Source organism: Zosterops lateralis, assembly GCF_965231275.1.
Source record: "Zosterops lateralis genome assembly, chromosome: 13".
NCBI lineage: Eukaryota > Metazoa > Chordata > Aves > Passeriformes > Zosteropidae > Zosterops > Zosterops lateralis.
In genome coordinates this window covers 1,685,888-1,713,458 of record NC_139773.1, presented here as the reverse complement: position 1 = coordinate 1,713,458, position 27,571 = coordinate 1,685,888, and the positions used below count along the sequence as shown (strand labels likewise).

Sequence of the window (27,571 nt, the reverse complement as noted above, 5' to 3'; positions counted from 1 at the left end):
CCAGAAGCACTGAGGCAATGCCTGCACCCCCAAATCCTGCAGCAAAAGGTAGCAGTGGGCAGATACCATGGCCAGACAGGAGACTGATGTCCTGGGGCTTGTCGAGGCCCTGGGAAAAGAGGCAGGAGCTTGGAGCAGGGTGGCTTGTGTCCCCCCTGGCCACATCAGCCCACTGTGCTGCCTTCCCTGCTGACACTATCCTGCCTGCCCAGGAAAGCTTCCTGCAGCCTGGTTATCTCTGTCTCAGCTTCACCCAGGCCAGAAGAAGTCCTAAACACAGCCCTGTGCTCTTTAAAGTCCACGTGTAGTCAGGGATGGGGCCAGCTGGTTTTTAGCGATCACAGCCTGTGCAAAGCCCTGAATTCCCTCCTGTCCTGCCAAAGTGCCCCCACAACAGCAAAGAGGACTGGTCACTGGTGGTATATTTATATATCAATACAAATAAAAACAAAACAACTCCCAAAAAAGTAATGACAACAAAAAGGTTTCTCTGAGAGCAAAACAGGAACATTTACAAATACTTCTAGCTCTGGCTTGGATCAAGTTAATGTTAAATACAAAAAAGCCCAAAAAAAACCCAAAAAACCAAAACCCAAACACAAAAAAAAGCAAAACTCAAAGAAAACAAAACAAATCCTCCCAAACCCTGCACTCCCCTCCCCCAAGATTATAAAAAAATAAGAATATACACATTCAAAGAGCTTATTACAGTATAAAGTTGGGGAGGCCCAGGCATTGGTGGGGGCTGGGGCCAGGGCAGAGGCTCATTGCCTCTCCAGGATTTGGGGTTAATTCTTGCTCAGCGCTTTCCCAGCCCATGACTCAATGCAGGGCTGGGCCTGTGGGTTCCCAGTGGTAGCTTGGGAAAGCCGGGCAACCTGGAGAGCCGGTCGGTCCTCACGGCCCCATCACCTCGTACCTAGTGACTCCCAAAGAGCAGGGGATGCCTGCAAGCTCAGCACCCCCTGGACAACACAATCCTCCAGATCCTCCCAGGAGCACAGCTGCTATCTCTCCATGGGGAAGACGAGACAAAGAAACAGGGGGGACACCATCAAGTACCCTTGTGCCTCCAGCGGGATGGGCACAGGAGTGGGTACCGGGTCCCAGCGCTGCCCATGAGGGGAAATAAGGGCAAGGGGGAAGACAAGACAGAGCCAGGACCAAACTCACCGCTCCAGAGATCACAGCAGTGAGGTGGCAGGACAGCGGGAACCCTTGGGAGCTGCTGAAGGGGAGGTTGTATATATGTATATATATAATAGCCGGGGGTCACAGCGGGGGTATATTATATACACACATACATACAGACACAGAGATGGAGCATCAGGTGAGGCCGAAGCACGTGCCTCTTCCTCAGCCCCAGGACTGGGAATACATTTCCTAGGACTTTGCAAAGCCCCTCTCTAGGTACATCTTAGGTGGTCCCAACAACAAAAAACCAAAAACGAAACAAAAACAAAACAAAACCCCAAAAACTTGAAGAGAAGACAAACCACCTCCCCAACCAACCAAACCCAACCGAAACACGATGGGGAGGAGCAAGAGCCTTTTCCCATGCCAGCAAGTGGCAGCCACCGTTTGGGTTGAATAAGGCACAGTTCCATAGCAGTGCTGACAGCTGTGGTGCTCCGGCACCGCCGTCCCCATGGCTCTGCTGGGCCCCAGCGGGCACCGAGGCAGCTCAGGCAGCCCCCGAGGATGGGCAGCAGCGTCTGCAGGGAGGCAGCAGGTCTCAGTGCCCTGGCGAACTCTTCTCCTGGGTGGGCTGGCTGTGGTTGGTGAGCAGCAGCCCCTCACGCTGGGCATGCTCGAGGATGGCGGTGTAGCAGAAGTAATACTGCTCAGGGGTCTGGATGCTGAAGGCACGCTGGGTCCGCATGCGCAGCACAGTCTGGTAGATGTTCAGAGTGCCCACATCCTGCAGCTGGGACAGGCAGATATCCAGCGCACAGAAGGTACCTAGGGATGGCAAAGGGGATGGTGTCACACACCAAATGGCACCATCACTGCCCCTTGTGAGAATGGGAGTGGCGGTGCTCAGCCTCTCACTGATCTCCTGTGGAGACTTTTCTCAGATCTGATGGTTGTGGGAAGTCCTGAGGACATGAGTCTCAGGTCAACCAGCTTGCAAACACACTGTGGGTCCCCAGGATGGAAATGGCCTAGGGAAGCTGGACTTGTCACCCCACCATCCCCAAACCTTCCCCATGCCCATTACCTGTCCTGCCAATGCCAGCGCTGCAGTGCACCACGACTGGGGGTCCCCCAGGGTGACCCTTGAAGCGAGGTCCCAGGGCGCTGACAGCCACTCTCTGCTGCTGCTTCACGGCCCCCAAAAAGTCAATGAGAGTGGCAGCAGAAGTGGGGACACCATAATCTGGCCAGCTCAGGTACTGGAAGTGGGACACTAGCCGCCGCTCCCTGGTCTGGGGAAAGCAGGGGGTTTAGACCCTCTTTCCACCCCTGGTGCTCCCATGCCATTCCCCCACCAGGCAGCTGTGGCCACACACCTCTGAGCTGTGGATCTCCAGGATGGTTTTCTTGTAATGGTTGAGGTTTTCTACGCCCAGGTTGGTGATGGTCAGGGCCCCAAAGCACACCTGGAAATCCTTTTCCAGGGGCCAATACTGGCCACACTTCCTCCTGCCTCCTTCCTCCAGCCTGGGAGCAGGACAACAACAAGGTGGTAATGTCCTCCTTGCCCTGCCTGAGACCTTTCCCATGCCACCCAGTCTTGGTCCTTTGGGGATCCTGCAGGGACCAAACCATCTGTCCTTGACCCAATGTCCTCCCTCTATGGGGCTCTGGCTGGCACTGCTGCTGCAGGATCGCTGCACTGAGCCCAGCGTTGCTCATCCCACAACAAAAATGCTAATTTTGCTCAGAAAAAGAGGCCTGTGTCCCTCCATGAGCACTCACCGGGTTGTCATCACGATCACCAGGACGTTCTGCTCCCACACCATGCGCCAGAAGTCACCATAGGTGTTTTCCAGAGGCCCTGCAGGGACAACCCACACATCAGCCCAAAAATCTCATAGATTTGGGCAACCCCTTGCCCAGCTGCATCCACCAGCCCCTCATCAGCCCCAGGGAACCACAGCCCCTTCCTCTAAGGGCTGATGCAGGTGTGGATCCACGAACACAGCCTGGAGCTGTCACTGACTGCCACCCCCAGCACTGAGTCCCTATGGCTCAGTGCTGATCCCACCTCTCTGCTCATCCTTGGGCAGATGGGGCAAATCCAGAGCTGGGATGGGGGCAGGAAAAGGCTGCTATCATGGATGAAGATGGATCCCCTTGCTCTCTCCCAGGAAAAACTTTAGTCCATTTGCTGGAAACCAAGGGGAATAAATACACCCAGGGAAGCGTAAATACACTCTGAGAGAAGGGAGACATGCTGGGCAGTGCCTGCTCCTGGGATGTCCCCCATGGCCAGGGGCTGACACTGGGCAGAGAGGTGGAACCCATGGGTGCATCATGAGCAGAACAACCCCTTGTTGGCTCAGCCATACCCTGAGTGCCAATGTAAGCATTCCTCTGCTTGTAGCCATCCATGAAGCTTGCGTTGATGTAGTCAGTCAGCTGCAGGGAGAACAGCATGGATGAGATAAGGCCTCCAGAACCCTGGGACAGCTGCGCCAGCTTCCCACAGGACTGTGGGTTTCCCTCCTGGGCTGGCTCACCTCTGGGCGGCTGTACGGCTTGGCCAGCTTGACACGGGTTTGGTCCAGGCAGGGCACGTCCCCGTACCGGTTCTTGTCCTGGTTGTAGGGTGCCCTGGAAGCCGGGGGAGAAGGAAGCAGGGATGTATTCCAGGCAAGGCAAAGGCAGCATCCCTCCCTCTGTGAAAGCCTCCGGGACCTGTAGCCTGGGCTCTGCTGCCATCACCTGGCCAAAGCCTCGGGAAGCAGAGTCCCGGCCAGGTCCTGGTCCCTGCTGTCCTCTGTGGCTCCCCCCTGTTCCCAGAGACTGCAGGACCCACAAAGAGTGCTCACACCATCCCTAGACCGGGGTTCTCTGTTGCTAACCCAAAGCACCGCACCATAAAGAGGCCAATGGACCCCCATCCAGCAGCAGAAGTGTGGGGTGGGGGAGCACTCAGCTTTTTGGGGTCAGAGGGGCATCTGGCTCCCTCCCCCAGACTCACAAAGAGCAGACAAAGGTGCCAGCTGGGCTCCTGCGCCGAATGTCTTCGTACTCCTCGTAGATACCACGTTTCTGCTTGTGGCTGACATGATCCAGCAGCTCCTGGAGGGTGATGGACTTGGGCCCAGGGATGTGGACAGAGCCGTTATCTTTGGGAGCTGCCAGCGGAATCAGGATGAGCTCATCCAGGGGGTCGGGGTGCCCATTCTGCTGCGGCAGGAACCGGCAATTCCAGCTCAGAGGGTCCAGTTTGAGGGACCCTCCGAGGTACTCAGGGAGGCACTCCCGAGGCAGGTGCTCCTTCAGCTCCGACATCTTCACCATCTGCACCTGTGAGAGGAAGAGGAAGGTAGGAGTGACTCCAAGATGATTGGAGAGGATTCACTGGGGATGGGGAGAGGGATGCCAGAGGTCTGGTGCTCAGCAGCTTCCAGCAGATGGGGCTCAATGGCACAAGCTGCTTCCACCACCCTGTCACAAAGGGAAAGTAGCCTTAGCCCTGCCCACTGAGGGTCCTGTGCCAGCAGAGTCCATGCCAGGAGGGTCCCCACTCACCCGCTCCCGCAGCTTCTCCTTTAGCAGCAGGCTGATGATGGAATAGGGCACGCGGAACCACATGGGTGCTCCCACGATGAAAACCTTCTTGAGCCGAGCTGGGAAGGCACCCTGTGGGCGTGAGGAGGGGGTCAGATCCACTCTGCTGTGGCAGGGGACATATCCCAGCAGAGGTGACAACCAGCAAAGGGACTGTATGATGGCAATGCCACATCTGAAGTGTGCCTCGCACGCTCACAGCCCTGCTTGTTTTTATGAGCTGATAAGGAAACAAATTACCTCCTTGGAATTAGGTAAGCAGATGATTTGGCTCCGCAGGGGAGAGGTGAAGACTGGGATTATGCATAGAATACACCCTGGCCAGTATTTACTCTTATTGCTTTTTTTTTTTTCCAGAGAAGGGAGGAGGCACCAAATGCCAGCACGATTAAAAAATAATTTGCATCTGTTTTCCCAAAAGCGCTGCCAGCAGCTGTGAGAGGAATCCAGCCCGGAGACAGCTGATCCGACCCGCCTGCGTGACACCGCAGCCACAGCCGGGCCCAGCCTGGCACACTCCCAGTGCCTTCCCGAGCTCCTGGGGGCTGGAGCTGGTGCTCCTCGGCTGAGACATGCTCAGCGTGATCTGGGGTGCAAATTGATGCCAAAACCACAGGATTTTGGGCTCCTGGTGAGCGAGTGGCCCATACACTGTCCCCAGACACCAGTTAACCCCCAGGCACCACCTTGAGCAGATTGAGGATCTTCTTGCTGAGGTCCAGCTCGAAGTTGGTATACTGTGACCCTGCCATGTCGTAGATGAACACCAGCCCATTCCTTTGTGTCTCAAAGCTGAGAGGGGGAAACAAACAATGTCAACCCCACAAGATGCAACCACCTGTCTCCTGCTTCACCCGCTCTGCCCCACACTGACGCCCAAAAATCCCTTCCCATGCTTCCAGAAGGACTCACAGACCCAAACCTTGCTTCTGCACTTCCCAGGTACTTCACCACCTCTTCCTACGGCCCTCATTTAAGCCTGCCTTGAGCCTTAAGCCTGCCTCAGCAGCATCATCCGTGATGGGTAAGGTCAAAACCAGAAAGAGCCCAGCAGGATAAATGGCGGGGGAATGTCCTGGGTTTATATTTTTGGCAGGGCTCACGTGACGTCTGGCTGATGGTGGGGCTGCCGCCTCCCCAGCGAGAGCCTGCAGGAATCTGGGACTTTGCTAAACTGAACCCAGGGCATGGACAGGGCAAGGCTGCAAAGAGCCTGGTTCAGGGCCTGCGGGATTTTGTTCCCCTGCTGAACAACTCCATAAGGAGGGCTGGCTGGAGTTCAAACCAGGGAATTTCAAGCCATGGGGAGCAGTGATCTCCCTGGGAGGGAACGTGCTCCCCGGGGACCCTGCAGTGTGAGACAGGCTCACCTCTCCACAGCTCGGTCCAGCAGGTAGAAGAGCGCCTGGAGCACCACGTGCTGCACGCTCTTGCTGGGGTGGTGCAGCTTGGCTGTGAACAGGGCGATGGAGGCTCCTGAGGGGTCCCGCACGCTCTGCCGAGGAAACAGGGTCAGGCTCCTGCAGCAGCCACGCAGAGCAGAGCTGGGATAAGCCACCCAGCTGAGATAACTCTGTGGGGAACACCCCACCTACCAGAATGGTGAACTTCCCGCTGAGCAGCTCCGAGCGCAGCGGCTCCTCGTGCGGCTTCAGCTTCACAATCCCCTCCTTCAGCCGTGTCTCCTGCGGGCAGGGAGGGGGTGACAGGGGGCACAGGCATGGCCCACCTCTGTCCCACGGGACACCCAGCCCTCCGAGGGAACCTCTGCTCCATGGGATCATTTTCCAGCACACCCCCCCAGAAACAGAAGGAGTGACTTTGCAACACCAGGTTGGAAAAGGCATGCATGGATCTACATCCTTAATATATAGGGAAATGCTCTGTGGGCAGCACACACCAGCCAGGAGGGCACCCCACGAGCTGCCTCCCAGAGGAGGGAAAGGGATTGGGATGGGTGAGATCTCCATGGCAACCCGCCTTGGCTGAAAAAGGATTTTCCAGTTGGATAAAACATGTAAGGGAGAGAGAAAAAAGGAGCAGGGGGAGGGTGGTCCTAGGAGCAGGGATCTCCTGCAGAGCAGGAAGCCCTCAGATGGGGGGGTTCCGGCCCCTCTGGCTTACCCGGTAGGAGTGGAAGAGCTCGATGGCCCGCAGGACGTCGAACTTGCGGGCCATGAGGAACTTGACAGCCACATTCCAGGAGAGCGGGGACACATTGTACTGGCCTGTCCACTTGTTGATCTCCTCCAGGAACTGCTTCGTTGCCTGTGGGAGAGATCAGAGGTGTGCGGTGAGACCAGGTGAGAGGAAGAGGAGAAACAGGAGGAGGAGGAGTGCCCAAGGAGCATCCCTGGTCATTGTTGGAGCTACAATCCTCAACAGACCCAGCAGCTTCTCGGGGTGAAGCAGGGAGCTCCACAACAAAAGGGGTATGGGCAGTGGCGATGGAGACGGCAGAAATGCCATTTGGAAAAGGGAGCAAGGGGTAGGAAAAATGGCCTGGAGGCTATGGGACACTTACGGAAAGGATAGGGGGAACAAAAGGAGGATTTTACAGGCAATAAACTCCCATTCAGACACAGCATCCCCAGCACAGCCCCATCAGCTCGAAGTGGCCTCCTGAGGCTGTAGCTCCACCACAGAGCAGCGAACTTGGCTGTGGGAACACAGGTAATGAATATGGAGGGCTGACACTTTGACCTGCTACAGGACATGGTCCAGCTCGCCCCAGTAGCACCAGTTTCACACATACATGGAACACCAGGAGGGTCCCAGCACACTGCTTTGCCTTCTGCTGTGGATTGATCCCCTGTCCCACACAGGAGCCCCAAGGGAGACAAGGCAGCCCAGTCTTCCACCGCATCCTGCTCAAAGGTTGCAGGCAGGATGGAGGGAGACACCAAAATGCCTGGCTCCCACCCAGGCACATGCCAAAATGGAACAGCTTCCCTCCTCCCTGGAACAGAGGATTGCAATGCTTTCCAAGGAGGTGGAGGAAGGACAGGGAGTGCTGAAGGCTGGCTCCAGGAGCAGCAAGCGCAGGCAGGCGGCGGTGTAGGATGTCAGGCAGCGGCACGAAGTTACTGGGAACTATTCAGAGTTACTGGGAGCTATTGAGCCAGAAAAGCTTGTCGGTGTTAATGACTTCCGACAGGAGGAAGCAAAGGGCCGGGGTTTATCGGCGGCGCGAGGCTCGGCAGGGACAGTGAGCCCCTCTCAGGGGATGAGCCAAAGGAGCCCAGCCCACCTCAGGGGTCTGTCTCCCAGCACACTGCAGCCAGAAGCTCCCTAACTTGGTCCCAGAGTCGCACAAGCACCACAGGAAAATAAATGGGGCAATACAGGAACCATCTTCAGCCTTAAAACAGCACACATCCACACACATATGAATATACCTATCCGTAAACATATCCTATCCAATATACCCTGAGCAGACCTCCACTTTGCCAGGGCATCCCCTGAGGCGCTTGGTTGCCCAAAATCCAGGGCTGCAGATGCAAACCCAAAATAACAGTGCAGATGATCCTCCTCCAGCCCATGCAGGATGATCAACGCATGGGGGTGAGCACCAGGCACAACTCCCACTTTCCCTGGACAAAGACCAGAGTCAACACCACAGCCTGAGATGGATGTGATACCCCAGGATGATGGGAAAGGGGTCCCCAGATGATGGGAAGAGGGGCCCAAAGGGCATGATGGCAATGAGAGGACGCAACCTGTGGTTCAGGTCTGCTTCCTCAACATATAACCCGTCACACTTCACACAATCCCGTTTCCAGCAGCAGTCACAAGGGATGACGGGCTTTTTGCAAGGGGAAGATGCACAACAAGCACTGACTTTGCAGGGCAGTTCAGCCATGAATTCCAGCTTTCCCTGGGAACAAAACCAAATTCCAAACTTACCAGTGCCGCCATTCAACAGCAGGGAGCCAGGCGTTACGGAGCTGAGCATCAATGCCAGCCATAGCTCTGCCCCCTTCACGCGCTCCACTGGGTCTCATCATCATTCCTAGCCCAAATTCCAAATGGATTTACAGACATGTCAATCCCAGAGGAGCAGGAATCGCTCCACGTGCAGAAAACAAAGCCTGTGACCCAGAGCTGCAGCAAGAAGTCCTGTTTTGGCAGCACTGGGAGTGAAATTGTCCGTGGCCGGGTGTTTGGAACAATGCTGGTCTTTGGAGTGCTGGCGTCATCCATGTCCCCGCTGCGCTGGAGCAGGGTGGTGACAAAGGCACTGCTGCCAGAATCCAGGGGTTCTTCCAGCCCTCCTTCCCCAGGCAGCCAACCTACCCTCCTTCCTCAGCATGGGGAAGTGGGGATAAACCTGTGAGAATTGCAGCTGGGCTGAAAACCCTCAAGGAAAATTGATTTGGCTCCTTGGGGATAGGCAGAGAGCCAGTAGAAGAGATGTCCCAAGGCTGGCCTAAGAGGAGAAGGGTGAATTTCCCCCTGGCTTAGTAACAGGGGAGAGTGGAGGAAATCTTGATGGTCCCGAGGAGGATGAAGGGATGGCAAGAAGGGCATGTTCCAGCCCAAACCACCACTCACACATGGAAAGAAGGAAACTTCCTTGATTTTGGCTTCCAAGCCACCAAGGGCAGCATGAAAGGCAGCCTTCCCCACACCAAGCTGATGACCCAAATCTGGAGCCATTATTGCAAACATCTCTTCACCTTCTCCATCCAATATTCCCAAACAAACCAAACATCTCAGATCCCTCTCCCGGGATGCTGCTCCAGCTGCAAACCAGCCTCCTCTGCCACTGCAGGAGGTCCAAAAGCCCTGTTTCTGGAAGCTTTGCCCCCACCATGACACAGGAGAAACGCAAATCTCCGGCACCTGTGGGGACAGAGGGCAAGGACACTCCCCATTCCTTGGGATTTTATCACCCTGGAGACAGCAGTGCTGTTCCCAGGAGGAAAAAGCCCGGTAGCTCAGCATTTGCTGAGCACCAGCACAGGCTGCAGGAGGGGCTCATCCATGGAGGCTTTGAGAAGTCGGCATCTCCGTCCCAACCCTTCTAAACCTCCCTGCAGAAATGAAGGATTTTTAAAGGAGAAAACCAATCAGCCAACCAACTGGAAAACCCACCATTTTGGAAGGAAAACGGGAACTTTTGCCTTCGCTCTGCAGTCCCCAGCGCCACCAATGTGACAGCCCGAGGGGGCAGAGGGAGCCCAGGCTCCACATCCCCATCCAGAGGGAAGCCCGGCGGCCCCGGGTGGGCGAGCCTGGGGAAGCGGACAAAGAAGGGGACAGGCAGGGATTGCTCCGGCCCCCCGAGGCGCCCCGGCCGGCTCCAGGGCCCCGTTTCCCGAGCCCAGCAACATCCTCCCGCGGTGACGCAAGGCCGGCGGAGGAAGCCGGGACGTCACGGGAGGCCTGGGGCGTGGGAAGCGCGTGCACACCATCCATCCCCACGCATCATCCCCACGCCACGGCCCCCGGCAGGGCGGCCTGCCAGCGGGGACACGCTGCTCGGGGACCGGGACACGCGCCCCGGCACCTACGGCACGGGCCGTGCCAGGGCTCCCGGGGAACGGGAAGCGTGGGGGGGTTGCGTGGATGGGGGTGCTGCAGGGTGGGCGCTGCGTGGGTCGGGAGGATGCGGGTTTGGCGGCTGCACGGATGGGGGGCTGCGTGCGGGTGGAGGCTTCCCATCCGGAGAATCGCCTCGCTGGGGAAAAAAAAAACAGCCTTGCAACCCAGGGTAGCCAAAAAACGATGGGAAAGGAGCGGTGGGGGGAAGGAACGCCCGGGGTCCTGCCCAGCCCGCCCCGGGGAAGACGAGCCCGGCGGGACCTACCTGCTCCTCCTCGGCGCTGAGCTCCGCGGCCATGCTGCGCGCCGGGCCGGGCCGAGCCGGGCCGAGCCGGGCTGCTCTAGGCGGAGGGCGCCCTGGCGGAGCCCATCCCCGGCGCTGCGGGCACCGGCCCCTCCCGGCGGCGAGGGCGGCTCCGCCCCGGGGGCCCCGCCGAAAGTGCCGAGAAAATTAAAATAAAATGGGAAAAAATATATAAAATTTAAATATCTCTATATGTGTGCGCGTGTGTATATGTCCGAGCCCCTCGGGAAGTTTGGCTCGGCCCGGGAGCGCCGCTCGGCTGGGCCGGGCCGAGCCCAGCTCCCGCCCCGCTCCGCTCTGCCCCGGCGGGGGCGGCGGCAGGAAGCGCCCGCAGCCCCCGGTCCCTCCTCCCCGTCCCCTCCCCGCGGCTCGGCCGACCCCGCAGGGCGGGCGGGGGACAGGAAGCCGTTCCTGGCGGGGGGAGAGCGGGGGACAGCAGCCGGGATGGGGCTGGAGGGGCCCAGTCTCCCCCCCCGCTCCGCGCCGGCTCCCCCAGCCCCGGTTCCGGCCGCGGCGGGCGGGAGCACCGCCGCTAAAATGGTGGCAGCATCCTCCTCCCTTTGCTGGTGCTGGATAAAATTCCCGGCAGCCGCGTCCTCCCTTGCTGTTACTGGATAAAATTCCCGGCACAGCATTCTCCCTTGCCGGGATTCCAGCCTCGCAGCCTTCCCCCCACGAGCGGGAGTCCGAGGTTTCCAGGCGTCTCTTTCCACTCCCTCCTCTACGATCCCTAAATTGCATTTCCCAGCTGAGCGCAGGTGTCAGCGCCCGGATGGAGAGTGCCGAAGCTCCTCCGGGAAGGAGCGGGGATCCCGGGAAACACAGCCCCCGTCGCTCCAAAAAACCAGGCCCTGGGACAAGGGGACATTTTGTTCAGCCGAGGAGCACTGTGCTGGCAGCGTGCCTGCAGCCAGAGTCTGTGCACCTAACTGGGAGAAAATGGAAGTAGGGCAGAGGGAAGGGGCTGAGCCCCGGCTGAATGAGGGCTCCAGGCTGGATCTGTCCCTCAGCGCCCCAGGCCACGTCTCCAGGTCGAGCTGCCCGCTCATCTCTCCTGCCCCAGGCCAAATTTCAGCTCCCGGTGGGGTGACCCCTCCAGTGGAGCTGCTGTCTGTTCCAGCTGGGAGTGGGATCGCACCCAGCAAACACAACAGTCACGGCACCAAACTGCGCTGGCCCCTGCGACTTCCGTTTGACACCCTCCCTCCGAAAACAGCCTTTCGTTCCCAACAGGAATTGTAACGCAAATATTTATTTCTCCAGCCCAGCTCGTGCTTTTAAAAGGGAAACTATGAGGCATCATCTGGAGCCGGCGGGAAGCTGCAGTCGCTTCCCCCTCGCTCTCCTCCATCAGCGCACACAGCCCCTCTTCGGCTGTATTTCCTCTCCTTCCCTCGCTGGAGGACCTTGGAAGGCTGCTGGAGGGCAGTAACCTGAGCCGCAGCTTTCTCTGCCCTAAGAGATGCACAAATCTTCCATCCCGATGCCCACCTCCGGGTTTAATTGCCCGATGGAAGGAAGGAAAGCTGTGCTGACAGGAGGCTGGGTGCAGTCTCCAGCTCAACGCTCTCCCTGCAGATGTCTGCCAACCAGGGAGGCTGAAGGTGGGAACCTTTAGGGGATAGGGAGGTTAAGGCAGTCCAGGTGCTCATCCTCTTTCCCTGGAGCAACTGCTTCACATGTTAAAAAAGTAATACCAAAACCAGTAAATTAAGCAGCTGTTTGAAAGAGACAGCTCCAAACACTGCGGGGCCAGGGTGCCACTTCCCTGCCAGGGAAGGGGAGTGGAGGGCAGCCCTCTCCCACAGCCAGGCCAGTTCCTGCTGCCCACCGGTAACATCAATAGCGGCCGCACAGCCAGATGGTCACACACAGCCCACACACTCGGCACAGAAACCAGGCTTTTTCTGGGAAAAAAAGGGGGGTGCAAGGACAGGATACAAGTGCACCCGCTATCTGCAGGTGGCCATCCCCACTGTCAGTGTCTCCTCCAGGGAGAGAGAGCTGGGAGGAGAGTCCCCAGTGTTGCCTTGAGTTTGATGTTTTGTCTCCCTCCTTTTCATCCCCCTTTGGAAACCAACTTGAGGACAGTGAGAACAATCATTTTCATCTCCCTAAAAGCAGGGAGGGGAAGCAGCTAGTGCTTAAAAAGTGGGATGAGAAACACAGGACAAGAGACTGAAGTACCTCGATTGCAGAGAATTAAACTCACACAAGTGTTTCCTTTGCTCCAGTCAGCACTGGAACCAATTTTTCAATCCCTATTTGGGAGGCACGGCACGCATCCACCCTTAGGTAGCAGGAAGACGCTCAAGAATTTGTCTTTCTGAGAAACCTTTTATTTGGCATGATCAATGGTAGCGTTTTTCAGAGTGAAGCCATTCCTTCCTCCCCCCACTGAGAAAAGCCTCAGACAGAGAGGCTTCTGCCGTGCTTGCACCGCACAAAGCCCTGCTCCAAGGCAGGTCCTCCTGCAACGCAAGGAAATTTAGATTTTCCCAAGAACCCGTGGGTGTGCAAAGTCCAGCCTTTGCATTTACAGCAGCTCACTGCAAACTTTTTGTTAGTAACAACTTTGATTGAAAAGGCCTCAGAAAACAGATGGATCAAAGGCTGAGAAGCCCCGATTTCCAGGGCTGGAAAGGTGGGGCTGCTGCAAGGGTCACAAGCAGTAGCTGCACCTCAGAGGTCCAAGCACTGTTCCTATGCTGGAGTTTTGCCAAGACTCTGACAGAAGCAGGGTCAGGAGCTGAACTGTATCCCTGAGCTATGGGGACAGATCATTTCCCAACACATGACTGCTTGAGCAAAAAATCAGACAATCCTGTCAAGGCCTCACAGAAGTCCTGGCAAAAAGTATGTAATAACAAATTTTAAAAAAATCCAGCAGCACCTGGGGCAAGATATTCCACTGTCATGCCCTTTAAACAAAACCATCCTATCATCATCACTCTGCCCCTCTCAGGAGCACGAGGCACAGTGAGAAGCAGGGAGCTTTTTCCCTTCTCCCTGCCCAGCTGGCCTGTCCCAGCAGCTTAACTCTCCATCTGGCTCACTGCTCCATCCCGGCCCTCCGCAGAGTTTTCTGGCTGAGGGGTGGACAAGTGTTCCAGCTCGTAGTGTCCATTCCTGGCAGCCGCCTCGCCGCTGGGGTGGCCCTTTTCCCCCGCCAGCTTTTTGCTTCTCTTGCTCTCGATGATCTGCTGGAGCTGCCGCCCGGCATAGTCCGGTTTGGCCGTGAGCACGGTGGCAGGCACAGAGAGCCCCAGGATCTCGGGGACCATGTAGGGCCGGAGCCAGCCCACCAGCGGGGTGCTGCCCGGGGTGTAGTGGGTCTGCTTGTGGTAGAAGAGCAGCCCGTCGACCTGCAGGCAGGAGAGAGAATGAATGAAAGGGCAGAGCTGAGGCTGCTGCAAGTGAATGACCAGGCACCAGACAACGGCTCTGCTCTCTGTTTGCAGGCCAAAACCACCAGCTGGATCATTTTTCCTCAAGCGGTGCAATAAATAGCGGAAGGGAAAGAAGAAACCTGCAGAGCTCCTGCCCTGAAAGATCAGCGACTCCCAGATGGCTTTAAATTGTCAGAGGCAAATGAGTCCAGCCTGGTATCGGCAGAGAGCAATGTCCTCTGGATGCTTTCATCCCATTCTGCAGAAAAGCCAGAGTTTCTGAATGAGACAGCCCACTTTACTGGATTAGGGTTATTTTAAATAATACATTTGGAAAGTAATTAGCCTGAGCGTGTGACGCCAAGGAGCCCTGATTCCTAACAGCTCTTTCAGTTGTCTTATGCCAAAAAAATTCTTAATGTTTCCCAGGAGAGAACTTCTCCCAGCAATCAGTGACAGTTAAGGGCACTCAGGACTTTAAAGGTTTAGGCCCTAACTCTTGTGCTACTATTTCCACACTCTGCAGTGCTGCAGCTGGCTGACGTTTTCCCCACTTCCCCACCGTGCTCAGGGATTCTCATCCCCCCTCTTCCCACGCTTCCCAGGGGTGTGCTCTGCGAGGTTGGATCCTGCTGTCAGGCTGACTAATGCTGGAGGTGGTGCTCCTTTTAGCTCAGCTTCACAAGCTCTTAAAAGGCCATTTGGCTATGAGGAAGAGTGGCTGAGTGGGCAGAAGAGAGGAGAACAAGAGCCCACCTCAGGATGAACTGCTTTCAGCCCCCTCCCTGATCCTACAATCCCCAGAACAGAAACACTGGCTGAGCACAAAGCACATATATCCACTTCTGCTCCACAGATGCTAACCTCTGGCAGAGAAGGTAAAGCTTCTGGCACTATTCTGCCCATAATTTTCAGTCACTGTTAACATCTTGCAAAATTATGCCAGAAAAAGGGGGATTTCTCTACTAGGAAAACATAAACCAGAACAGTAAACATCATTATGAGCTTGTGCAACCCCTCTGGATATATAAAGGGAAAAGCTTTTCCACCTTGCCTCCTGGGAAGAATCAGATTCTGTAGCACTCCAGCATATCCAGCCCATTCCTGTGGGCGCAGGGTGTTTGATGAGCAACAGGGATTCTCCGGCACCCACAGGAATGTTTTGGTAAAGATCAGAGCCCAGAAAGGCCTTCCAGATCACTCCAAAAAGCTTCCCCAAGCTAGAAAATTCAAAGGAGTTCAGCCTGGTGGAGTTAGGTCATGTTCTCCATTCCCTGATTTAAGTGACTCCTATATTCCTTCCCGTTTATTTAATTTGTTGGCTGGGCCCCTACCCTGAGTCACCACAGTGACAGTGGCAACATCAGAACAAGGACTGACACTGTCCCTGAACGACCGAACCTGAGGAGAGATGGCCTGGCAGGATTCAACATTCCACAGCCATGCTTTCCAGAGTTTAGGTGCTTAACAGTCCTCCCATTCCTAAACATCAGGGTTTCTCAGAGGCTTTGGCTCCCCTGCCTTTGTGGAAAGCAGATCTGTGAGATGGTTTTACTCAGACCTGTGAGAAGGACAGTAGCTCTTAAGATCCACTCCAAAAAACCACTTGAAATTCAGAGCCAGTCAACTGATCCAAAGTCTACTGAATTCTGGGGAATAAGAGTCCACTGAACAGAGTGGATCAGGCCCTACCTCTGAGGTTACAGAGTAACCCTGCAGACCCAGATCTGAAAGCACTGACCTCCTCTATGGCCACCACACACACAGGATCCCTGTCTGCATCAAAAGATGCTGGGTCCAGACCTAAGGCCACCTTTCATCCATAGCCAGGATGTATTTTGCCTCCTGCAAAGTTTATGCTGCTCTGTGCCAGTGGTAGAAGGTGTTTTTGGGGATTTTTGGGCTCCCTCTTGTGGCACGCTGCAGAGACCCACAGCTCCCTTCTTCCTGGAAAAACACCACAGTTCCTGCGTGTTGAGGCTGCTTTGAGCCAACATACACCACATTTCGCTTGAGGTCACACCCTGATATAGCAGAGGGCTGGGGGGGCAAATCACAGCTGGATTACACAGCTGGAGTCTGTTCAGCTCCATCTCTTACTCCAGATTTTTGCAACAACCTCCTCTGCAGCCCAGGAGTTTGCTGCTCTGACTGCAGTGGGCAAATGCTCCTCACAGCCTTTCCTCAAGGGAGCAGATAATACCTCAGGAAGGAATGAAGACTTTACTCAGGAAAGCCAGGAATGACTGTGCCCACAGAGGCACTTGGAGCATTTATTATTGAGCAAGCCAGCTGTAAGAAAGCTGGGAAGCCCCTTCAATCCATGTTCAGAGCAGGGTCTGGCAAGACCAGCAAGGGACTGGGACTTTCCAATTTGCTCTGATGACTGTCCTGGTTTTCACAAGCAGAAAGCAAAGTCGGCTCTCACAGCCAAGTTACTGCCCTTAACTTGAACCTACACCAATTTTAATGGCTAACTCAGGATGGGAAAGCACGAGAGACACTGTCACATCAGTGTGGCTTTTGGCTTTGTGGGACAAGAAATCTCTGTGGAGGCTGTTCCTGATGTAGGGCTGAGACTGGGCACTCCCAGAAACAGCTGCAGCCACTGGAGGAGCTTCTGGCTCACAGATGTCTGTCACTGTCACTGGGTCAGAATGCCACTGCCTCCTCCATCCCCTTCCTTTGCAGTAAGACGAGTCAGCCAGGGCAGGCAAAAGCAGCCAGAGCTGATTCCACAAGGGCCTGTGACTCCCTGCTCACAACCACATGGAACCAAGTTGAGTGGCACATGGATTTGCCTTCCCCAAAGGTCAGAACAGCACAACAGCTGTGTCAGGGAAAGTTTAGAGTGGGTATTAGGAAAAGGTTCTTCTCCCACAGGGTGGTCAGGCATTGGAATAGGCTCCCCAGAGCAACAGCTATTAGCCCAAATCTTGCCTGAGCTCAGGAAGCCTTTGGACAACACTCTCAGACGCAGGGTGGGATTCTTGGTGCTGTCCTGTGCGGGGCCAGAGTTGAACTTTGATGCAGCCAGCAGGTCCCTTTTCACTCAATATTGTGTGATTCTATTTTTAAAGCTGATGAAGCAAATGTAGGTGTCCTGCTCAGTAATTTCTGTCACAGCCAACTGCCCCCATCTCCAGTACACCTCAGGTACCCACCATGAACACCCAAACATCCCAGAAACCACTGGTATCTTGCCACCATCCTTCTCCTCCCTCCCCACAAAACTCCCCCAGGTGCTTTGTTGGAAGCACCAACACCAAGGAAACACACACAGACCCACACAAGGGCAGTGGTCAGTACCAGTTTGGGCCCTAAAGAAGTCATCTGTCCACCACACTGCTATGTGAACCTGAGCTGTGCTGCTTCTGGAGGCAGCCTGAGTGTCCTCTCACCCCAAAAGGCTCTTTCAGACACAGCCAACTGCAGCAAGGGCAGCGCAAACTCAGGGAGTGCCATGGTTTAACTCTTGCTTATTTGTGTGGTTGAATGAGGTTGGTGACAAGGCAACAGATCAAACATGGGCATAAAGGCATCCATCCCACACACAGGAAACAGCAGCTTGGCAAGCTGTCTGCAGCCTCAGAAGAGCGAATTCCCGAGGAGAGGGGATGCACCTCCCTCCCAGCACTGGCAGAGCTGTTGCTAAGGCTCCCACCTGTGTGTTCTCACCTCAAAGGAAAAGTCTGTGGCCAGCAGCTCACACAGGCTGTCCGAGGAGCAGGGGAAGTTCTGCAGGCCCACAAATTTGTACTGAAAGAGCAAGAGAGGGTTAGAAGAGGCAACTCTCTGGTCTACAGGAGGACAAGTTGCTGAATCCAGCACTGGTGTGCAGGCAGCTTAGAAGGAAGGATTCCTTCAGTGCAGGATCTGGCATAAGAGGGAAAGGGTGAGGAACAGCTCCCACATACTCCTGATACCTTTTTTCCCAAGCACCTAAAACTGCAGGAAGGATTTTTCAGGAGACCTGACCCAGAAATGCTCTTCTAACCAAAATAGAAAATGACAACCTCCAGGCAGGATGCAAAGCAGACAGACGTCTGCTCCAGGCTGCTGGCTCAGCCAAGCCAATCTTTCCACCCAGGAAATGAAAGCTGAAACGACCCTCTCCTTCATTAGGTAGTTATCTTATGGATATTCCTGTTGGGAGTCAGGACAGGATGTTCTCTGAACACAGACACCTCACTGCATCAGCCCCATTTATCACTGAGATGCTCAGCTCACAGGAGCTGCTCTGCTTGGCCACGCCTGAGCAGACAAATCTCACGTGTCTGTGCCCAAAAATCACATTCCAAACCGCTTGGGATCTAGGTCTGACCCCCATGTGTAAGTCTTCAAAGGAGGACTTTTTATTCTGGCTCAGCAGGGATTCAGGGTGGCAGGCCAGCATTGACCTCCACAACTTCAGTGATCAGTTTAAACAGAGGGAAGGCTTAAAGCTTTACAAACCCACAAGACTGCAAGAATAAACCCCATTGTAGTCAGGCTGCCAACCAACAGTGCTCCTGAAGAAACCACACTGGTTTTCCATTCCATTACAAGGGAAAGCTAAAAACAGCTTGGAAGTTAGCTGATACCCTGCAGCCTGATGATCTCCCTCAGCACTTTGGATGGGGGGAAAAAACCTCACTGAACTCATTTACAATATGCAGTCATTCTATTTACATCCTGACACGGCATCCCATTACATCAGACCTACACTTTGAAGCCTGATCTGTGAGGGGAAAGGAAAAAAAGGAAAATGCTTTCACTTGTGAAAGAAACTGCTGAAGCCTGCTGAACAGGAGAGCTTACCCCCCCCCAGCCTCCTTCTCAGTACAAAAGGACTTACCGGATTAATCCTGCTTTTCTCTCCCAGCCCCTCCTCCTCTTGGATTTTTGAGGAGAGCCAGAAGAATCTGAAGTCAGTCTGTGAAAGGAAGCAGAGTTAGAGACCACTCACCACACACCACCTGACAGCATCTGCCAAGTGTCTTTGTTCCTCTGCACACACCTGGGAGATTTACAAACTTGACTTCATCTGCAGAAACAGCACCCCAAACCCTGCTGCTGCTCCCCCCCAAAACATGCACACAGTTATCCAGCAGCCCTAAAGCTGTAAAGATGCTGGTGCTCAGGAGAAATATCTGCCTTTTGCAGAGTGAGTTTAGCAGTGCTGGAGCACAGCAGCTCAGGGAACTCCAGGGACTCAGTACCTGGCAGTCATAAACAGGGTGTCCTCTCCAGCACATCACATCCAGGATATAGTAGGTCTGCTTGGCCTCATTGTAGATGCAGTCCAGGATGCTGTACACTGCACACACAGACACAGGGAGGTCAAGCCCTGCTCCAAACACTGCCCAGCCCAGCTGGCAAACACTGGATCCCAGCTCTCCAGCATTAATCCTGCCCTGATGTGAGACTGTAGAGGGATGGATCCCCTTCTGCTAACAGAAACTGCGACCACAAAAAGCCTTGAGCTTGAAGAGTCCCACAAGGGTGCAAAGGGACCAGTCAGAGGCACAATAAGCAAGGGCATGTTTCAGAAAATGGCATTTGTCAGACAATAAGCCTCTCTTTTGGGGGCAAAAAAAAAAAGAATTCCAATAGGTATTAAGGAAGATGCCACGATATAAAGGTCTGTGTTAGAGGACAGAGAGGATGTCAGGGTTTAAGAGTGTCAGTCAGACAGAAAACTTATTTTAAAAAGTGGCAGGACATGGGGCAGTGGTTTTAAACTGGAAAAGGGCAATTTTAGATTAGATGTTAGGAAGAAATTCTTCCCTGTGAAGGTGCTGAGTCCCTGGCACAGGTTGCCCAGAGCAGCTGTGGCTGCCCCATCCCTGGAAATGTTCCAGACCAGGCTGGTCAGGGTTTGGAGCAATCTGGTTTAGAGGAAGGTTCCCTGTCGTTGGCAGGGCAGTGGAACAAGATGAACTTTAAGGTCTCTTCCAACCCAAACCATCTGGGGATTCTATGTGCATATCTAGCATAAAGGCTGATATTGTTCCCATCGAGTTATCTCCAGAGATACAGAAACAAGCCTGAAGCTGAGCACCCCAGCACAAAAAAAGGGGCATAGCTGTAGGACTTGGGAGAGCTGGAGGAGCAGCACTGGGCCTGTCAGCACACACAAACTCCCAGATAGTGCTCCTCTCTCTACCCCAAATGCCTCCTCACACCTGTACCTTTGTCACTGGTTGAGTTGTGCCGGTTTCCCCCCGGCAGCAGGGATGGGAACCTGTTGACACAGAAGCCACTCTTGGTGTAAGCTGCTGTTGTGCCCTGTGAGGAAAAAAGGAGAGAAAAACCCAGTCAAGCCAGTTTTATGTTGTCTGAGGACAGGTACATGACCTTTAGCAGCTGATGGAAGCCCACTTACCCTGGAGGCCACAACAAGAGCCCTTTTCCCGACGGGACACACCACCACAACCCACTCCTGCTCCAGATCTGAGGGAACATCCACCAGCCACTCTGACAGCATCAGCTATGGAGAGCCCAGGGAGAGAAACCAGTCAGTGACAACTCTCCTGAAGCTATGGACAACAAGCAGCTCAAGGGTAAAACAAGGAGGTTTTGACCTGGCTTTAGAGGTAGGGTGACTGCTTGTCACCCCCAAAAGGGATCCTTCCCTCCCCTCTAATGAAGTCCAACCTGCCAACACATTCTTCCCCAAGTCTTTCTCTTGCTTCCCAGCTGCTGACTGAGCTTCAGACTCAGCAGGGCTTACAGCCCGTGACTGAGCATCCCACACCTTGGTCCCCACTCCAGCACTTTATTTTTAAAAACACAGCACGGCTTAGAAATTTCAAAGTGTTAGGAGTAGAGAGCCTGGACAAGTTGATCTCTTCAGAAGTCGTAAGTGTCTATGTGTTATCTAGGACCAATACAGCACCCAGGCTGACAAAACCCAGCTGAGTTTGCCCTTCTTTCCTTTCCAAACACAGGGAAATGCAGAAATCTTTAGCTGAATACTGCCTAACAGGGTACTCTTGCTGCTGGCCGAGCTGAAATCTCCTGAAGTGGAGAACACAGTGATGCAGAGTTAATGGCTGGAATCAGTGACCTCGGAGGTCTTTTCCAACCTAAGCGATTCTAAAGCATATCCCATCTCCACGTGTTTTCCATTGGAACGCAGCACGTTTTGGAGGTGAACTAATCACAGTTTCTCTGTGAGCACCAAGCCGGGCAGGACACACTCCTCTCAGCCCCCAAATGGCCATCTGTGTGCCCCTAAACCACCTCACATCTCTCCTCCACAGCCACACCTCGCCCCGGGGACACAGACGGCTCCTCACCTGATTGGCGTAGCGCTTGGGCAGCTTTTTGCCAGCATCCACGTCCATCGCCTCTTCCTCAGCATCTTCCCCTTCTCGGTCCTCGTCCTCGCTCTCCACCCCTGCCCAGTCGTCCTCCGCCAGCCTCCTGGCATGGTTCACGTAGTCCAGCCGCCTCCTGGGCTCGAGGAAACAACCCGGCGGGCAGCGGGTCACCCACGGCACACCAGCCCGGGCCGCTCCCCTCAGGCAGCCCCGGCCCGGCCCAAGGCGCCCCGCGCTCCCGTCCCGCCGCCTCCCGCCCGCCGCTGCCGCGCTCACTCTCTCTGGATGCGGAGGAGGCGCTGGCGGCGCTCGGCCTGCCCGGGGCCGCCGCGGGGTTTGTAGGCGGCGAGGCGGGGGTGCGGGGCGGCAGGGCTGCAGGGCCCCGCCAGCCCCACGCCCGCCGCCAGCGCCGCGCTCAGCTCCTCCATGGCAACCCCGCGGCCCGGCCGCGCTTCCGCCCGCGCCGCCGCCCGGCCCGCAGCGCCCCCGCGTGGCGCGGAGGACCCGCGCCCCCCCTCAGCCCGCCCGGCCCGTGCCTCAGTTTCCCCCGCCGGGACGGGGCGCTGCGGGCCGGCACCGGGCACGGGCGAGGGGGACACCCCGGCAGGGGCGCGGGAGCGGCCGCGGGCCCCGCGGGCGGGGATTCGTGCCCTCGGGGCCGGCTGCCTGCAGAGGGCAGCGTGCGGCTGGCCGGGCCGGGCCGGGCCGCTCCCCGCCGCGAACCGGGCGGCGGAGCGGGAGCGCGGCGCTGCCCTGCGTCACGGGAGGCTGGCGGCCGGCTCCGCCAGCGCCTCGGCACCGGCAGCGGCGCCGGCAGCGGAGCGGCCCCGGCGCTGCCCCGGCACGTCCAGCGGCAACGGGACCGGCCCCGGCACCCACACGGGCACCGCCGCCGGCGCCGCCTCCGTCCTGCGTGAGATTTACGGATTTCAGGGAAAAAACAAACCCCGCCAACCATCGGGAAAGTCGGCCCGGAAAGGAATTGCAAAATCCCGGGATCACCGGGAGGTTGGGCAGCGTTTGGGGTCGTTCCCGACGCTCTCCCAGCGCCCACCGACGGGAAATTTAGGGTATTTTATCCACAGGAGCCCCGAGAAAAATCGCTTTGGATTCATTTCCTCGTTGGCAGCCAGGGGTTTTCCTCCCGGAGAGCGAAACCTCGGGATCAGCCTCCCCGGAGAGATAAACCCTGCGTGGACATGGCAGAGCCCGGCTCTTGGGCCGAGCGGGATTCACATCCCGGAGGAGCCAGGGGAGCGCCGCTCGCTTGACTGGGAATCTTGTTTTTATCCCGGGAATGTTCTTTTTAACCGGGGCGCCGGGATCGGGGAGGGTCACTTGGACATAGGGACATTGGCGTCACCTCGTAAGGGATTTCTTCTCCACCTTTTCTTTTATTATTATTATTTTCCTGGGAAAGCGGCCAGGCCATTTCCCACAGCGCGTGGTGGTGATCCCGGAGCTGCACGAGCCCGCGGTGTTGCCGGGGTGGGGGGGCTGTTTTGGCTGGGGGGATTGCGTTCCTCTGGCTCCCCCCGCTCTTCCCGACCCGGGACCGGCCATGGCGTTGAAAGCCAGAGCGCTTTACAACTTCCAGAGCGAAAACAAAGAGGAGATCAGCATCCAGGAGAACGAGGAGCTCGTCATCTTCAGCGAGAACTCCCTGGACGGGTGGTTACAGGGCCAAAACAGCCGTGGGGAGACCGGCCTCTTCCCTGCTTCCTACGTCGAGATCCTCCGCTCCCGGGCGGGCTCCAACTACACGGACTATTCCAGCAGCCCGGTCGGCTCCCCTGGGCACGATTCCTCCTCGTACTCAGCATCCCCCAACCCCGGCATCTCCTACCAGGGCAGTTTTGAGGATGATGATGACGACGACTGGGATGACTGGGACGATGCGTGCACGGTGGTGGAGGAGCCGCGGAGCGCGCCGGGCACCAACGGGCACCCCTCGCCCAGCCTGCAGTGCCCGGCGCCCTACGGCCACCACCAGCACGCCGGGTACCGGCCCAAGCCGGCGCTGGAGAGGCAGGACAGCATGAGCTCCTCTAAGAGGGGCAGCGTGGTGGGGAGAAACCTCAACCGCTTCTCCTGCTTCGTCCGCTCCGGGGTGGAAGCCTTCATCCTGGGCGACGTGCCCCTGATGTCCAAGATCGCCGAGACCTACTGCATCGAGATGGGTTCCAGAGGCCCGCAGTGGAGGGCCAACCCCCACCCCTTCATCTGCTCCGTGGAGGACCCCACCAAGCAAACCAAGTTCAAGGGCATCAAGAGCTACATCTCCTACAAGCTGACCCCCAGCAACATCAACTCCCCGGTGTACCGGCGGTACAAGCACTTTGACTGGCTCTACAACCGCCTGCTGCACAAGTTCACGGTGATCTCGGTGCCCCACCTGCCCGAGAAGCAGGCCACCGGCCGCTTCGAGGAGGACTTCATCGAGAAGCGCAAGCGGCGGCTGATCCTCTGGATGGAGCACATGACCAGCCACCCTGTCCTCTCCCAGTACGAGGGCTTCCAGCACTTCCTCTGCTGCCGCGACGAGAAGCAGTGGAAGCTGGGCAAACGCCGGGCAGAGAAGGATGAGATGGTGGGTGCCAGCTTCCTGCTCACCATCCAGATTCCCACGGAGCACCAGGACCTGCAGGACGTGGAGGACCGCGTGGACGCCTTTAAGGCCTTCAGCAAGAAGATGGATGACAGTGTCCTGCAGCTGACCAATGTGGCGTCGGAGCTGGTGCGCAAGCACGTGGGGGGCTTCCGGAAGGAGTTCCAGAAGCTGGGCAATGCCTTCCAAGCCATCAGCCACTCCTTTCACATGGACCCTCCCTACAGCTTGGATGCCCTCAACAACGCCATCTCCCACACGGGGAAGACGTACGAGACTGTGGGGGAGATGTTCGCTGAGCAGCCCAAGAACGACCTGTTCCTCATGCTGGACACTCTCTCCTTGTACCAAGGGCTTCTCTCCAACTTCCCAGACATCATCCACCTGCAGAAAGGTAAGGAGGCATTCTTCTCCCCAGGAATGGCCCCATGTCAGTGGGGATGGTGTGGCAAGTGGCATGGGTATGCAATGAGGAAATTCTCTGTTGGGCCATGAAGGGAATGGGGAATGAGGATGGGAATGGGGATGGGAACCACTGCCTATGCCTCTTAGGGAGGCAGTGTGGTTCTCGCTGGCACAGCCCTCCAGTCACTCCAGCCTGGGAGAGTCTGGTAGGACTGTTGGGTCCAGAGTCCGCCCCAGTGATGCCATAAACTCCATAACTGCTGCTGGTGCTACCCAAAGCATTGGCTGGGGGAGTCAGCATGAATGACTCCCCCAGACCATGAGCAGGAGCCAGCACTGCTGCCATTAGGTCTGGGGTGACCTGCCCAGCACCTCTTGTGCATCCCCACCCACTGCCACTTGTCCCTCCTCATCCTCCCTTCCTTCTTGCCAAGGCAGCAGTGGATACCGGAGCTTGCTCCCCCAGGGCTGGGACAAGGCTGGACATGGCCTTGGGTCAGTTGGAGGGGCCAAGGGGGCTGTGCAGAGGGCAGTGGGATAGAGGACACCCTGAACCTCTGAGGACAACCGGGTTCGCACTTTTCAGGGGTATGTCCCTGCACCTGCAAGCCCAGCAGGAGGGGGTTAGCACCCCCAGGGCATCAGAACTCCCCATGTCCCATTCGTCCTGGTTCCCTGGATTTGGTGGGATCAGAGGCAGGGAGAAGTGTCTGCTGTTCTCTCCCTGGGGTGGGGAGGGAGGGCTCAGTGTCCTTTTGCACCCAGGCAGCCATGGGTGTGGGTGTGGGGCCGAAGTCCACTCACTCCTCCCTGCCCAGCTGCCTGCAGCAGGGAGGGGACAGCCACACCAGTGTCCCCGGAGTTTGGAGGACAGGTTTTCCCCAGGGTGAGGCCATGGCTGTCTGTGTCCAAGCATGCAGGGATGTCTGTGCATCACTCCACATCCCTGGGGAAGGCTGGGAAGGCAGAAGGGGCAGGGAGGATTCAATCCTGCCCGGGCAGCTTCCTTGCCTTTCCTCTGAGTGTTGTTTACCCATGGAGAGGGGCTGGATACCGTCCGGAAGCGAGGCCGCGTGGGCAGAGCGGAAGGCAGGATTTGGCCTCCAAACTTTGCTTCTTCCTTCTCCTCCTCCTCCTCCTCCCCTCTGGGAGCAGGGCTGGTGCAGCGGGAGCGCTGTAACCCCGGGTCTGGTGCTCCCGGCAAGGGGCAGGGAGAAGGGAAAAAGGCCCAGTGCAGGCCAGATCCTGTTTTTAGTTTTTTAGCCTCTGTGCTAATGAGGGGGAGGAATGCAGGGCTGGAGCCAGGCAGGATTCTTTCGAAACCGAGCTGTAAAAAAACATGGAAGGAGAGGGAAAAACTGGTGTCAGAGCATCAGCTGCCTCTGGGAGTGGGAGATGCTTTCCCAGCCGAGCTCCAGACAGCACCACATGCCCTTGCCACATCCTGGTTTGCTGCGTCCTGGACTGGGGTCTCTCAGGGCTGCTCCTGACTCCTGTTCATGGAATGGCATGGAATATTTGGAGGGCAGGCTTGGCTGGGGTGCTTGACTGTGCCAACACTGCGCCACGTCAGCTTTGCACCCCAAGCCTTGAGTCACAGCACCCCAGGAGCCCAGACCCCCAAAACCAGCTATACATGAGGCTGACTGCCCAGGTATGGCATGGAAAAAGAGATGGGGATGCCAGAGTCCAGAGGGAGAATGCTGCTGGCCTTTGCCTGCCTGGAGTAGAGGGATGGGTTTGATGGGCAGGGTGAGATGCAGGCAGACATGGGGCCAGTCTGTGCCTCTGCTTTGGGGTCAGGCCGGTGTCTGGGGATGGGATCGAGCCGGCCTGCCCAGGGAACAGGGGCCCTAGGGTGGCACGGATCCCCTGACGCTGCTCCCTGCCTCGCCAGGCGCCTTTGCCAAGGTGAAGGAGAGCCAGCGGATGAGCGACGAGGGCAGGATGGACCAGGAGGAGGCGGATGGGATCCGCAAGCGCTGCCGCGTGGTGGGCTTCGCCCTGCAGGCTGAGATGAACCACTTCCACCAGCGGCGCGTGGCCGACTTCAAGAGGATGATGCAGTCCTACCTGAGGCAGCAGATCGTCTTCTACCAGCGCGTCAGCCAGCAGCTGGAGAAGACGCTGCGCATGTACGACAACCTCTAACACCGCTGCCGCAGCCCCCAGGCCTCGTCTGTCTGGGACAGGCTGAGAGCGGACGGGAACTCATCACGCTAGTGACCAAATGACTCGGGGCTTTCTTCCCCCTTCCCAGGCTGGCAGGGAAGGGTTTGCCTGTGGGCTGGCCGTGCCACCTCTTACTTTCCCTGGGGACCTCCTGCCCTGCCACCGGTCTGGCAGGAGCGTGGTGGGTCACAAGAGGGACAGATGTGGAGGTAACAGTGCTGGGGTCTCTGCCCAATGATTTTTAGCTTTCTGAAAACCCACTCTCCTGGGTGCCTCCCAGCCCACTGGGAGAAGAAATCCAAGTGGTCGACATTTTGCACACTAAAAGCTTTTCTGATGGAAAAAAAAAAAAAAAAAAAAAAAAAAAGAGAGAAGAAAAGATCTTTATTTGGAAGAGATTTTTTGTTTGTTTGTCACAAGATATTTTCAATATTTTCCATTTTTCTGCAGCATTTTTACTGATCAGTTTTTAACTAGATGCACAGAGGCAAAGAGAAATCTCTTTCTCAAGTATGGCTGCTGACTGGGAAAAGGGAGAAAAAAGGGAAAAAAAAATAGTCCCACAGCCTTTTCAATAAAATCGTTGGTAGAAAAAAACACCCACCTCCTTCCCAGAGATGTCTGTGGAAAACAGAGCTGCTCCAGGGTCCTGGGGAAGGCTCAGTCTGAGCATCCCCTGGCTTCCAGCCAGCTTTCAATATCCTTGTGCTGTGGGGGGAATGACCCCAGGAGGGGTTCCCACAGCAACCACCCTCCTGCTCTCTAAACAACCCACCAAGGGGCAAATCTTGCCCCACTCTGCCTTGGCTGGGACAGTGTGCTGCTGCCTGGGAGACAGCAGGGCTGGCACAGGGGCCTTGTTTTTGAAGGGAAATGGCTGGGATAAATCACAGCGAGGAAAGTTAGGGCCATCTTGGCCTGGCTCCAGGGATAAAATTAGCCCCAGCATGCAGGCCAGCAGGGTATTGTTAAACTAACAGTGACGCTGGGAATGCTGCAGGCTGCACTCCGTCCTCCCAAAGCCCACCCTGGCCCCAGCCTGGAGGCATGAGCACTCGGAGGTACAGCCCGGCACACAGCCTCCATCCAGGCAGGA

The 27,571-nt window shown here is 56.4% G+C and overlaps 2 protein-coding genes across 3 annotated transcripts; one reads left to right on the top strand and one right to left on the bottom strand.

Moving 5' to 3' along the window:
• Positions 1–404: 404 nt before the first annotated feature.
• LOC310914867 (tyrosine-protein phosphatase non-receptor type 9-like) lies at positions 405–21,733 on the bottom strand. Of its 2 annotated transcripts, XM_083871333.1 has the most exons (19): positions 21,567–21,733; positions 21,267–21,423; positions 20,351–20,455; positions 20,157–20,253; positions 19,185–19,282; positions 18,821–18,898; positions 17,662–17,742; positions 6,868–7,011; positions 6,339–6,428; positions 6,114–6,238; positions 5,430–5,535; positions 4,705–4,815; positions 4,151–4,479; positions 3,687–3,780; positions 3,516–3,585; positions 2,923–3,001; positions 2,514–2,664; positions 2,222–2,429; positions 405–1,962 (listed from the first exon to the last, which is right to left on the bottom strand). In XM_083871333.1, the coding sequence occupies exons 1-19, from the start codon at positions 21,716–21,718 to the stop codon at positions 1,736–1,738; spliced, it is 2,502 nt and encodes an 833-aa protein (XP_083727459.1). In that variant the 5' UTR covers positions 21,719–21,733; the 3' UTR covers positions 405–1,735. The 2 variants fall into 2 exon arrangements, with proteins under 2 accessions (XP_083727459.1, XP_083727458.1); XM_083871332.1 differs by lacking the exons at positions 17,662–17,742; positions 18,821–18,898; positions 19,185–19,282; ... (2 more) ...; positions 21,267–21,423; positions 21,567–21,733 and adding an exon at positions 10,556–11,010.
• A 421-nt stretch (positions 21,734–22,154) lies between these two features.
• SNX33 (sorting nexin 33) lies at positions 22,155–27,074 on the top strand. The gene is made up of 2 exons (XM_083870628.1): positions 22,155–24,292; positions 26,201–27,074. The coding sequence occupies exons 1-2, from the start codon at positions 22,852–22,854 to the stop codon at positions 26,452–26,454; spliced, it is 1,695 nt and encodes a 564-aa protein (XP_083726754.1). The 5' UTR covers positions 22,155–22,851; the 3' UTR covers positions 26,455–27,074.
• The last annotated feature ends 497 nt before the right edge of the window (positions 27,075–27,571 follow it).

Coding starts and splice junctions, on each gene's coding strand:
- SNX33 (XM_083870628.1), top strand. CDS start 22,852: ATGGCGTTGAAAGCCAGAGCGCTTTACAACTTCCAGAGCGAAAACAAA. Junction 24,293..26,200: donor CATCATCCACCTGCAGAAAG/GTAAGGAGGCAT, acceptor CTGCCTCGCCAG/GCGCCTTTGCCAAGGTGAAG.
- LOC310914867 (XM_083871333.1), bottom strand. CDS start 21,718: ATGGAGGAGCTGAGCGCGGCGCTGGCGGCGGGCGTGGGGCTGGCGGGG. Junction 21,424..21,566: donor CTCCTCCGCATCCAGAGAGA/GTGAGCGCGGCA, acceptor CCTCGAGCCCAG/GAGGCGGCTGGACTACGTGA. Junction 3,781..4,150: donor GGCACCTTTGTCTGCTCTTT/GTGAGTCTGGGG, acceptor CCCGGCTTCCAG/GGCACCCTACAACCAGGACA.